The sequence below is a fragment of the Oculina patagonica genome, chromosome 7 (assembly GCF_052425735.1).
Source record: "Oculina patagonica isolate OP01 chromosome 7, crgOcupat, whole genome shotgun sequence".
NCBI lineage: Eukaryota > Metazoa > Cnidaria > Anthozoa > Scleractinia > Oculinidae > Oculina > Oculina patagonica.
In genome coordinates, this window is record NC_135764.1 from 25,276,351 (window position 1) to 25,289,934 (window position 13,584).

At 37.7% G+C, this 13,584-nt stretch overlaps 1 protein-coding gene across 1 annotated transcript in view; it reads right to left on the minus strand.

Annotated features, from left to right (window-relative positions):
* Positions 1–13,318, minus strand: part of LOC144660793 (capsule biosynthesis protein CapA-like) — a 34,265-nt gene extending 20,947 nt beyond the window's left edge. The window contains exons 1-4 of the mRNA XM_078521517.1: positions 13,238–13,318; positions 5,730–5,970; positions 2,096–2,240; positions 1,063–1,227 (exon numbers count right to left, since the gene is read on the minus strand). Of these exons, the coding sequence (XP_078377643.1) occupies positions 1,063–1,227; positions 2,096–2,240; positions 5,730–5,970; positions 13,238–13,295 (609 nt within the window). The 5' untranslated portion in view covers positions 13,296–13,318. The remainder of the gene's footprint in view (positions 1–1,062; positions 1,228–2,095; positions 2,241–5,729; positions 5,971–13,237) is intronic.
* Positions 13,319–13,584: the final 266 nt, after the last annotated feature.

Consider the following 13,584-nt stretch of genomic DNA (forward strand, 5'->3'; position numbering starts at 1 on the left):
TATTCAAGGTAATACACAGTATCTTGAAATACTTCCAAAAATAGTAAAAGAATATAATAATACAAAACATAGCTCTATCAAAATGACACCCACAGAAGCTTCAAAGAAAAAGAATGAAGGAACTGTTTACTTTAACCTATACGGTGATATGGAGCCATTATCAGCTAAACCAAAATTTAAGGTTGGTGACAAGGTCCGAATATCTAAGTATAAACGAATTGTTTTCGATAAGGGTTATACACCGAATTGGAGTGAAGAAATGTTCGTAATTACTAAGATCCAACATACTAATCCCATTACATACAAATTGAAAGACCTCAGAGATGAGGAAATACAAGGTAGCTTTTATGAACCTGAATTATTAAAAGCAAAACAGGATGTATTCAGAATTGATAAAGTGATCCGTAGAGACTACAAAAAGAAACACGCTCTTGTCAAATGGAAGGGATATAATGATGACTTTAACAGCTGGATTCCAATGAAAGATTTACAACATAATTTTTTTAAACGCACTATTAATGATATAAGAAATTAATATATTGTGTTATTAATATATAACAATTGATGTTTTGGAATGATAATATTGTTAATGGCCGATACCAGAGATGGTTTACCAAAGAAGACAAAATGAAAGCTATAAGGCGCACAAAAGCCCGTTATATGCGAAATACACGATGGTTTTGTGAGCAATGTAAAAAAGAGTACAGTCTGGGTAGCAAGTGGACCCATATAAGACAATCCCATTCGAACGCAGTATAAAAAAAGTTTGAAAAAGAGTATAAGAAGTTTTTTTCAGGCTTGGTTTTACAGGCTTGGTTTTACAGGCTTGGTTTTCTAGGGTTTGAATTTCAGTTTTTGATTCTAATATTTGATTCCAATATTTGAATCCATTTTTGTCCCATATTTTGTATCCAGCACTGGAAGTAGTGATGTACTACATCTCTAAGGCAAATTTGCCTCAGAGTGTAGTACATTACTACTTACGTCTGTTTAAGAGAGGCGTTCGTAAGTAAATTTTAGGCTGCAAAATTAAATATTTAATATAAGCCTCAGAAAAACAACCTCCTTTAGCTTGTTGACGTCTCTTGTGGCAATGTCATCTCGATAAATGGCAGGACCAGAGTTGAACAACATTCTCATTTCGGTGCAGTTTTTGTTTTTGGAAAAGGTATCACAGTAACCGAGAAACCCAATCTTGATTCCATTTCTTTCCAAGATCAGAGGCTCCTATTACAAGAGATAAAAAAAAATTACGAATTTAAGATTAGTTTCAGCATATTTGTAGATGGAAAAGTAGTCCGGTCAACTATCTGAGCTCAAAGTGGTTGATAAACTGACTGATTGACTGACTGTCTGATTGATTGATTGATTGATTGATTGATTGATTGATTGATTGATTGATTAACTGATTGATTGATTGATTGATTGATTGATTGATTGATTGATTGATTGATTGATTGATTGATTGATTGATTGATTGATTGATTGATTGATTGTTTGACTGACTGATTGATTGATTGATTGATTGATTGATTGATTGATTGATTGATTGATTGATTGATTGATTGATTGATTGATTGATTGATTGATTGATTGATTGATTGATTGATTGATTGATTGATGGATTGATTGTGGTAAGGCTCTGACATAGTCTCACAAAACTGAAGATTTTCTTAGCTTGGCAAAGCAGGCCTTCGGAGATGAATAAAGTTAATCTTTACCATGCGATGAATGTGTCGTGGTAAAATTTGTGCGGCCGAAAAATTGCAAGTTAGTTTATTTTTCTTGGCCGGCGATCAGATGCTCTGAAATTTTATGCGTCATTCTCAGCCGTCCAAGACCCCATAACATTTTCGGTTCAGACCAAGGACCGGCCGACCGACCAAAATAGCTGTGGCAAAAAGGAAAGAAACATAGATTATAGGTAAGAATCACTTCAATTATATCCAATTGATCTGAGCCCCCTTTTATGCATAACGTTTATGGAAACTTGCATATGGATATACCGATAATTTTGACCACTCAGTGTGTTACTGCCCGGCTTTATCCACCGCCCCACCCAGGGGCAAGGAGCAAAGGTAGTGTGTTATTGTACCTGAGAAGAGTCATACTTTCCATAAGTGACACCAAAATATTGTATCCCTGTCTTTTTAAGAACTTCTGCAGTAAAATTTGCACCTTCAGAACCAAAGTCATTTAAATGATTGTTGGCGACTGTGACAACATCAAATCCTGCAAATCTGAGGAGAAGTAAATAATTATGAGAATTATGGCAGACAATTGTTATCAACAAAGTTGCAGGTCAAATGACTTGAGTTATGCTCAGACTAAGCGTACAAGTGACAATCGGCTTCTCATTAACCAAGCATGAGGAATGTGCTGAAAGAATCAATCGCCCGAGGCCTTTCTGGTACGATTTAAGAAAGACCGTGAGCGATATAGAGATACTCCATGGAAAATGTGCGCGTACGATTTTTATTCACGAGCTGAGTAGTATCAGAAAACGAACGAGTGAGCGTAGCGAACGAGTGACTTTTCTGATACAACTCTACGAGTGAATAAAAATCGTACAAAGCATTTTCCATGGTGTAATTTGTTTATTTTATAGATACTGATGTTTTTGAAAAGCAAATTAAATCGCTAGACTTTTTATCAGCCACGCGCGTGTTTAAGAAACCCATTCATCTGCCATAAACTAAAATAGTCTTTCAAAATCACATCTTTAATGAAGTAACACAAGAAATGAGACGTCAGTTTATACTCTCACAACTTTTACAGAAACAACTTTTGACACAAAACCTGACTGAGACTTGTACAAAACTTGCAAGTTCCAGTTCAATGTTTTAACAGAACAAAACAGCGCTATACGCTGAATAAGCTTAGCTCAACGCGAACTCGAGCGAACTTTCAACAAATTACTGAGGAATCAAGAAAACAGTCTGCCAAAACCAAGGACAAACCTGCAGTGTCTTAGTCGTCATCTGAATCAAAACTTGCTACAATTCCTCGGAGTGAAGACGGCCCGTATTCTTGTCCTTCCTTTGTGCGAATTTACTCAAAGGTTTATTCAACTCGGCAGGAGGAATTTCCGTTATCTCGCTTCGTGTTTCTCTTTTTGTTTGAAGAAACGTTGTGACAACAAGGCCGTCTTGTTTCGTTTTCTTTATAGTGTTTTGGTTTTCCTGTTCTGCAATATAAACGACTCAGTGGAGCCGTTAAAGACACAAACAAACCTTGAACGTAGACTACGAGCAGTCCCTATTTTTTCGCAGAGTCCGTCGAGCTTGAAGCGAAATTTTTTTTCGAAGAGTTCGTCGAGCTTATAGCGAAAAAATTACGCGCGGGGGGAGGAGGCGGGACAAGGCGAGAAGCGAAAAAAAATAGGGACTACCCGCAAAGCCACAGCGTTTGACCTTTCACGGCCGAGTGATTTTTGGCTTCGATTTCAAATCTAATTTGCCGTGTCCAATAATATTTCCGCATTTTGACGTACTGTCAATTGACACCGCTGCACTTGGTTGGGTTTGTCACGTACGCATCAAAAACTCAAAGCTTTTTTGATGAATCGTCTGCAAAGTTTTATCTCTGGCGATTTATACAGTTCCAGCAATGTTTATTTTTTAACACTGATTCACCTCTATGGGCTACTTAATGTAAAGGCAGCTTGATGTAAGTGTTTAAAGCGCTTCTGTTTGTTTAAATTTGTTTATTCCCGGCTAGTAATTACGAAGCTCGCGCAAAACAGCCGTTGTCTTGTTTACGAGCCTTGAATTTCTGTGGAATAAAGCTACTTTTGGTTGAATTCTCTTCTCTTATTTTCGCTCCGTACTTTGGCGGCTTGCTGCTCATACACTGAATTAAAAATGTTCTTCGGAGATGCAATTTTATAGCGACAAAGTACGATTCAAGAAGCGATTTCGAGAGCTCAAAAGCTCCCGCTCCCATCGCTTCGCAATATGACATTCAAGTGTTAACAACGTATTGACATCTTGCTGTCAACGCTCCAAGCGTTAGCCAATCATATTTTTGCGTTGTGAGAGCAACGCATAATTCAAACACTGTGGCTTAGCGGGTAGTCCCTATTTTTTTCGCTTCTCGCCTTGCCCCGCCTCCTCCCCCCACGCGTAATTTTTTTCGCTATAAGCTCGACGAACTCTTCGAAAAAAAATTCGCTTCAAGCTCGACGGACTCCTGCTCGTAGTCTACCTTGAACGTGTCTCCGCCATGTCGCCGTTGTTTACGACGAGAATCAAAATGGCGATACGGTGTTGTTCTCAAGTGAGTTTTCGTCGTTCGCGCTTGTGATTGGACGAACGACGTTTTTTCACTAGTGAGTTTTCATCGTTCGCCTTTCCTATTGGCTAATGCATTTTACGTATCATTTGTACGCAATCGTTTTTTCGTGAGAAAATCTCAGTATCTATGATACAGTAAAAACCCGGGTATAAGAACCTAACATTTAAGAACCTGTTAGGCTAAAATTTCATTTTTAAGCACCCTTTACATAAGAACCATTTTAGGCTAAAATTCTAAAACAGGTTCTTATTTTCAAAAAACAAAAAAAATCTTCTCAAAAATATAGAATTAAAAAATCTTCTCAAAAATATTATATCTATAACACAGTCTGTACACATTATATTCACAGCATAGTTACATAAAACTTGTCCCCCTTGAATATAATTATTAACTGAGATAAAAAAAAAAGAGATGAACAGATGAACCTTATGAAATCAGTCAGTACATGAATTCAAAAATAAATCTGCATAGTATTTTGCTTACCGAAGCCTCCAAGAATACTGCTATTGGACATTAAAGACCAGATCATTTAAAAAATCTAGTTTATTTCTTGAACAAAAGTTAAGAACCTAATTAAGAACCTAGTTAGCCTAATTTTACACTAAATACCATTTATATAAGAACCTGTTTAGGCTAACTTGAAAAAACCTAGGTTCTTATACGCGGGTTTTTACTGTATAAATGATGTGCTCCCAGTATTCGGTGCCGAATAAGTGAGAGTTAATAACAAGTTTTCTCTTCGTTGTGTTTTTGCGCACGTTTTTCCAGCCATCTGGGAATCTCAGTGCTCATGGGCAGGCATTACGAAAACATTCGGTACCGACTTTTAGCTAGCCACAGCTCTAGCACTATAACACATGACTCTTTATTATATCTATTTATTATATAAACTGCAGTGGTACACGTGTGATATCATTTTTAACCAATTAGCTCGCAGAGTTTGCCATGTTTCAATACTCAGTGCGCCAAAGTTTATCGATATTAAGACGAAACATCTTCGGATCTTCCTCGGCAATCTTCGGAAATCTTGGGAAACTTTCGGAAGAGTTCGGAAAATGGTCGGAAACATTCGTACGACCCTCGGACAACATTTTGAAAATCTTTTGAAATCTTCGAGAAATGGTCTGAAATCTTCGGAAAATCGTCAAAAACATCGTAAACTCATGAGATATCGATTTAAAAACTCCAAAATAAATTTCTTATCTCCGCGCAACCATGTATTATCCTCTATTTGAGCAAAAAAGTGATTACAAATCAGAATACAACAGACCTTTTCAAACAAGCGTGATTTTGCGGGCGAATACTGTCGATGGTTATCTGCTTTGAATTTGTGTTTCGAATACGTTATGGCCGGCAGCTTTCTACGGTTTCGATGATTTAAAGTTCTGCATTTTATTTTAGCCTAGTTTGAATGTTTCTTTTCTTTACTTTACCTTAATGCTGGGGCGGCCTTCGGACTGGCTTCAAGTATAACTGTCTTTTTTCCTTTGTACATGTGGCGATACACATCTTTGTTGACAAAAGGAGACTCCAAATTACCCACTGAAATAGCTTCTCTGATGTACGGTGCCACTTCATTGAACGAATCATTATATGTGTGATACTTGTGTTCCACGTAATACTTTGTAGGACCAGAGAAGGAAATGTCTCCAACAAATAGCAAAGTGACATGGTCTGCCAGATAAAAATAGTGAAATATCGTTAGAGTTTCATGCTTAGCACGTTAATAGGTTGCCTAGCTACCTGTTGTTAAGCTCCATTAGCTTTTACCGCACAAAACAGGTATTCACAAACTTCTTAAAGGAGGAAGAAAAGACAAACTTGTATTTCTTTGAAAATTTGCAGGTCATAAATATATTTCTCATGAGGGAACGGTGCCGTCGGGAAAACAGACAAGATTTGTTTTGTCTACAGAACTTAATGTTAACCAGTTATTTCCCCGTGTTTTTCAGGTGCATTTCTTAGTTTACTTTTCGTGCCGTGAATTTGCACGGGTTGTCAGTACTATTATCAAGTTTGCCTTTTTACAGCGATTTCTCAAAAGCATTCGAGCTTTGTTTTTTTTTTATTTTCCGTTATGGCTTCACCGTTCTTGTCCAGTTTTCATTTCTAATGCAGTTAAAAACTGTTCCTGTGCCTTGCACAGAGCCAGAGAATGGATGAAGGCAAAACAGATAAGTTGAGACTACGCACAATCTTTCTTCCAGGCTAGACGTTTTTATAAAGACTCAACGATTTAACACCCTCTTTCCTATCAAAATACCTTCTGAAAAAAACCTGCCTTTAAAGCGCTCCTAATCTAATAAGTTCCCCTATGGTGGAATTTGCTTAAAATGATAGTGTCACGAGAAGTCTTCCATGTTTTTTGTGTAAACTATTCTATATCTAGAATTATGAGGGTGCACGCACAACAGGGGGGAACAACACGAGAAAGGCATAAATTCATTCTTCAAGATGTGACTAAAGTAAGTTTTAAGTAATTTTGTTCCAACGAATTCTGCACCATTTCCCAAACATATTGCACAACTTCGTCCCATATTGACTCGCCATACCACCTGCTAAGACTACTACCTGCCAAGACTACTCAGTCGACTACTCGGCTGGCGAGGCTTTCGAGTTTTGGCCAACTTCTTTCCTTCCAATTCGTAACAATATTCATGAGTAGTGCAGCCAGGCAACTATTAGTAAATTTAAGTGAATGTCTTATTAATAACAACACCTTCCTTGGATTTTCAAGTTGCACTGAATGTTGGTGACACTGCCCTTTAAATCTTCAAAAACTGACTTAGTCCTACTTAATGAGAAAAACTATTCTGGTTAATCGTTCAGTAAAAAGCAAAATGAGCGCAAAATCAACGCCCTTCTTTAATTCCAAACTTAAATTAACGCTAGACAAAGAAACGCTAATTTGGGATCATCACCTAAATAAACAAGGGCAAAAGACCTTCTACTAATATAATGTACATCTTAAAAAACAAAAAAGGTTAATTATATTGGTTAAAGAGAAAAAATTATCTGTAAAAGAAATATCTTAAATGAATTTCCATTTTAAACACAGAGGGAAGAATTCTGCTCTAAGACAACTGAAACATTTGCTTCGTTTCCATATTGACTTGCAATACCACCTGCTAAGACTACCACCCGCTAAGATTATCAGCGTTTCCTTTTAAACAAGAATACATTAAACCAAAAAATTCCAAAACTTTGCAAATGCAAGTCTCACATGGATACCTGAAAAACCCTATAATGGGCCCTTTGTAGCTTACGGTCACATGGTAAAAAATTCGCCATGCTGGAGAGCAAGGTACGCTCTGGGACATTCAAAACAAAAGGAAGACAAGCATGACTGGTTGAAGTCGCTTTGTTTTGGATATCCCAGCGGTATCCTGTCTATTTTTACATATAGGCTTAGTTTCTTTCACCTTACATATTGCCAAGATACTTTTAGTCACTGCCCTTTGGCATTCACATTTAAACATAAATGACAAAATCCATTACGAAAGTAATCCCTGTTCCTGATGAGGATAAAGGGATAAGCCGTGCTTTTAAGAGCGTTTATGGTTAATTTTGAAAGCTCCCAAGCCTTTGCGCCTTTCAAAAGAGAACTTTTTAACTAGTTGACCTTAAACTGTGAATGATTAAGAGTGTGTCCATAAGAGGACCAGGCAACAGGTGATACAGCTCATATCACCGATTTTGCCCAAACTTAGCATAAATGTTGGGTATGGTGAGCTATTTACTGTGGCAAAACATTAACTCAAAATATTTTATTCCCTTCAAGTTATGGCACCTTTTGAAAAAATGGCCATTTTTCACTAATTTATGCATATTTAATTAGCTGACTTTGATTGACCAGTTCCACAAGAAAAAAAGACTTCTGAAAATAAAATTCACTGCGTTATATTCTGTGGTTATTAGGCTTTAAGTACAATAATTCACTTCAACCGTCTGATTTGATTTCTTCTCCTCAAACGGTCTTTTGGAAGGTACACATTTCGTACTGTTGGAAATAGCCTTTAACTAGTGCCCAATATTTCCCATGAGCAACAACTTATATACATTATTCTTACATGGGTAATGAAATCCATCATTAAACTTCACAAAAATGCCACAAAATGTCTGGGGACTTTAATATTCTGTTAGTATTGAGGAACTAAACACACGTGACTTAACGATTTCTTGCTATTTCATCAAAATTCACCGAAACACAGAAGCCATTTATTTGCCTCAATTTGGCATAAAATCGGTACGAAATAGCTAATCAAGCATAAATCTATAGATAACAATCAAAATATTGGCGAAGATTGGCAGTTAGGGCATTTTTCGGAGCGTTTTCAGAGCCATATAATTCGGCAATGTTGTGATAGTAAATGTAAAAATAGCAGCGAAAGATTTTCTTCAAAAGCTCGCTCAATTCAACATTTAGGCACATCAAAGTTAAGAAACAAGAAAGTTATACTACATACATGCCACTTATCGACACACAGATGCTTTCTTTTGAAGAATTTGTTCTTCCTCGCTGCACTTCGATCCTTCGATCGATCTCAATTGACATGTACTGTTGCTTTGAGGCGCGATGAACTTAGCCAATACATCGTGGTTCATTCTTCGTGAAAGTTGTAAACAGGTTGTCAATAAAGTCATTCAAAGAGCTGTTCAAAGTTGACGGAAGGACACTTGTCTCAGCCAGTTTGCATGAAATAAATTTAACTGGAAAATAAACAGCCGCCATGTTGAATTTCTACCTTTGAGCCTGCCGTTTCAGTCAGCGGTACGGGCGTTCACTGGGGCAAGTACGTAGTGTAGTCATCATATAGTTGTTTGACTAAATCCTATATAGGGATATTCATAGAAGGGATACATGGCCTAGCCCTACACAGCTATACACGCCTATACATAGCCCAACACAGCTATACACAGCTATACACACTCGTGTTCATTTGCTTTTCCTCCGCAAATGTTTGTTTTCGTCGGAATAAGTAGCGCATGGCGTTATCTACCCTCTGAACAACCGGGGCTTGATCTTAGCCTTATAAGTAGTGTGCGTTTCTTGTAAAAGTGAGAATTTTTTTCAACTTCTCCATTGAATTTTTTTGATAAATAGTTGAAGAGAAATACACTGGATGCAGTGTAATGTATGCGATGCAATCGGTTTTGATGCTCTGAAATTGAGCTCTGAAATGTCGGAAACCATTAAATAATCAGAGCAAGTTTTTCCATCTTATATCAGGTTAAAACTAGTATGTTTATTGTTTTTTTTGTTGTTTCTGTCTTTTTTAGGAGGTGGGGGAGGGGGTAAATATGGACATTCGAAGAAATGGCGGTCAGGTTGTTAGCCTGGCCTGTGTACATCTATTCCTTCTGTTCAAATCGTCTATATTATATTACACTTTGGTAGCTAGGAGACTGAATTTGTACCCACTCTCTTTTTCGGGATCCCACAAAGTTCTCCATCTGTCCATTTACCGATAAACGTCATTACTGCAGTTTTGTTTTAGAAAAGGGCTTTTATGGGGACAAATTTTTCCTCTTGAATGCCCACATTGCAAGTGACGAATTGCGGCTTCAAATGATAATTTTCTTCATCACCGACTCAATTTAAGTGGCTATGTGAGTTACAAAGACGCGAATGCAGACTTTTGTAGAGTGCTTAAACCCCGCATTAAAACTAATTATAAAATGTCCGAGTAATTGCGCGCGCTGTGATTGGTCAGTTTGAATTCATTATAGCTCAATAAAGCACGCTGCATACGTCACGCGCGTGCTTTATCGAGTTATAATGCACGCTGCTTACGTCACGAGTTTTAGCGCACGCAATTTCTTTAACATTTCATAAAAGAAATAAAAAACTTTCTCCTCGTGCATTGTTGAGTTATATAAGCACTTGGGAATTTTTAAGAACACTCGAGAAGTGCGAGAAGCACTCGGCTGCGCCTCGTGCTTCTCTATGCACTTCTCTCGTGTTCTTAAAAATTCCCGCGTGCTTATATAACTCAACAATGCACTCGGGTGCGTTTTTTATTTCTTTAACAAATTTATTGCAAGACTAGGACTACGCAAGACGGCCAAACTTATTAGCTAATGTTTCAACCAGCACAGGTAGTCTTCTGTCTTTTTCGAGGTCAACGCGAGGGAAACCCGTTTTATTCTTTGTTGTTTTCTCTCTCTACATTCACACCTTTATAGATATATGTATATATTTGCTGCGCCATATAGACTGCGTCGCTAAAGGCATTTCGTACGTGAATACTTTGTTCAGTTCAGCACAGACGCTCCCCCAACTAAAGCACTTGCGCAAGAAACGATTACAAAACCTACCTCGCTATCCACCGTATAGTGATTTATCCCGTGGTAAACGTTATTCTCCAATTTTGCCGAGTTATTCATTTTTCCCCATTTATGCCCCCAGGGGTAGGGGAATTTGGTCAAAAAATGTAATCGTTATGCGCGGTATTAATCACTATTTCCGCCAGGGGAGGGGAATTTGAAAAGCTATAAAAAAAATACAAATGTCTGAAAAGTAACTGGGAGACGTTGACATTTTGATTTGTTTAACTGTGTAGCGTCTTTTATGCTAAAAATAACTGTTTATGCTCCAAAATGACGCTAAATGGCGGTATAAAACTGCTCCGACGTTTCGGCACTACTGCCTTCTTCAGGGTGCCACCCCAAAAAAGGCAGTATTGCCGAGACGTCGGAGCAGTTTAATACCGCCATTTAGCGTCATTTTGGAACATAAACAATTATTTTGATTTGGTTGTCGTGCATGCCGACCGTTGAACAGAAAAATCAAGAACTCTGTTTCGGTGAAAGTCAAATGGAACAGTTTTTTTTCTGGAAAGTCTCTTCGGAAATTGACGGAACGTCAGAAATTTAATTACCATTTGTAAGGTTTCCCAGTTCTAGTCTCCCATCCTTCAAGTCTCCCAACAACGGAAAGAAATAACAGGAAACTGAGCTACAAATGGTAAGCGACATCTATTTCGGTTAGTTTGCTTATTTTGGAAAGAAGCCAGCCTTTCCATTTTTCAGTGGTCATTCCAACCGGTTCTCTCCAACAAATGGTAAGCACCCTAGAGTTCGTTCAGCATCACATTGCGGTAAACACGTCAAGCTGTAGCGGAGGAAATTGTTTTCCCTACGACAATTTGAAAATATTCTCATTTTCATCACAAACGCATCCAACGAACACTCGCGGAGGAAAAGCAAATGATCGCGCGTGTGGTCACGCGTGATGGACGCGTGATACCCAGTGAACGGCCGTACCGCTGACTGAAACGGCAGGCTCAAAGGTAGAAATTCAACATGGCGGCTGTTTATTTTCCAGTTAAATTTATTTCATGCAAACTGGCTGAGACAAGTGTCCTTCCGTCAACTTTGAACAGCTCTTTGAATGACTTTATTGACAACCTGTTTACAACTTTCACGAAGAATGAACCACGATGTATTGGCTAAGTTCATCGCGCCTCAAAGCAACAGTACATGTCAATTGAGATCGATCGAAGGATCGAAGTGCAGCGAAAAAAGAAAGCATCTGTGTGTCGATAAGTGGCATGTATGTAGTATTACTTTCTTGTTTCTTAACTTTGATGTGCCTAAATGTTGAATTGAGCGAGCTTGTGAAGAAAATCTTTCGCTGCTATTTTTACATTTGCTATCACAACATTGCCGAATTATATGGCTCAGAAAACGCTCCGAAAAATGTCCCAACTGCCTTTTCTTCGCCAATATTTTGATTGTTATCTATAGATTTGTGCTTGATTAGCTATTTCGTACCGATTTTATGCCAAATTGAGGCAAATAAATGGCTTCTGTGTTTCGGTGAATTTTGATGAAATAGCAAGAAATCGTTAAGTCACGTGTGTTTAGTTCCTCAATACTAATAAAATATTGAAGTCCCCAGACATTTTGTGGCATTTTTGTGAAGTTTAATGATGGATTTCATTACCCATGTAAGAATAATGTATATAAGTTGTTGCTCATGGGAGATATTGGGCACTAGTTAAAGGCTATTTCCAACTGTACGAAATGTGTACCTTCCAAAAGACCGTTTGAGGAGAAGAAATCAAATCAGACGGTTGAAGTGAATTATTGTACTTAAAGCCTAATAACCACAGAATATAACGCAGTGAATTTTATTTTCAGAAGTCTTTTTTTCTTGTGGAACTGGTCAATCAAAGTCAGCTAATTAAATATGCATAAATTAGTGAAAAATGGCCATTTTTTCAAAAGGTGCCATAACTTGAAGGGAATAAAATATTTTGAGTTAATGTTTTGCCACAGTAAATAGCTCACCATACCCAACATTTATGCTAAGTTTGGGCGAAATCGGTGATATGAGCTGTATCACATGTTACCTGGTTCTGCCCTGTTCTCTCACGGGCACACTCTTAAAGTCAAACGTTCGATCCGGACTCCAACACGCTAAAAAGTAAGCCACCGTGTCTATATTTAACTTATCTAAAAAAGGCGATATCAAGAAAGCATATTTAATTTTTCCTTGATTTCTTTGTAGTGCATCTATTACATAATGTCAAGTTTTGGTTTACCCTGTGCTTTCTTTTCAAAGAAACACGGCGTAGAGGACTGGAACTGAAACAAGTCTTTAGTGGCTGATATTGCAGGGAATTATTTGTTATCTTAATTAACAGATTAGTGACCTAGGGCATAGTGACCTACGTAGTCCGCTTATTCCGTATTTGAAACATTTCATCGCAGTTATCAATCAGAAAGAGTATTTCGATGGAACCACTGGCCTAAATTTTATTGATCGAACCATTACCGTATTTTGAAACGTTCACGTTTGTCCGAAAATTGTTTGTGGTTCTATAAACCGGTTTATTTATTAAATGAAATGAAACGGAGTTCCAAAATATGCTTGAAACCCACTAATTGAATTATAGACTTAAAGGTTCAATAAAACAAATCTAAGGACTCTTACCTTTCCTTGCAGTAACGGCGTACAATATTGCCATCAAAAGATAAATGAGCAAATTCATGTCGAAAATCAGCGCTGGTAAATAGGTGAGGGAATTGAGATTCCTTTTGTGTGTTAACGTTTCAAGCTTTACTCCTTTTCCATTCTGTGTAAATCAACCACTTCTTGGCGGCTTAAGACGACTCTTTCCCTAACAGTTGGCAGCCAAGGTTTAGCTGTGAATTCATAATTAATAAGCTTGCTCAGATCTCTAAAGATAACGCCAGGACTTCCAAAATAGGGAAAAAATTTAAGCGGTAATTAGCCAGAGGAAGGATATTTTTTTTTACTTATTCTTTCGCTCGTCCTCT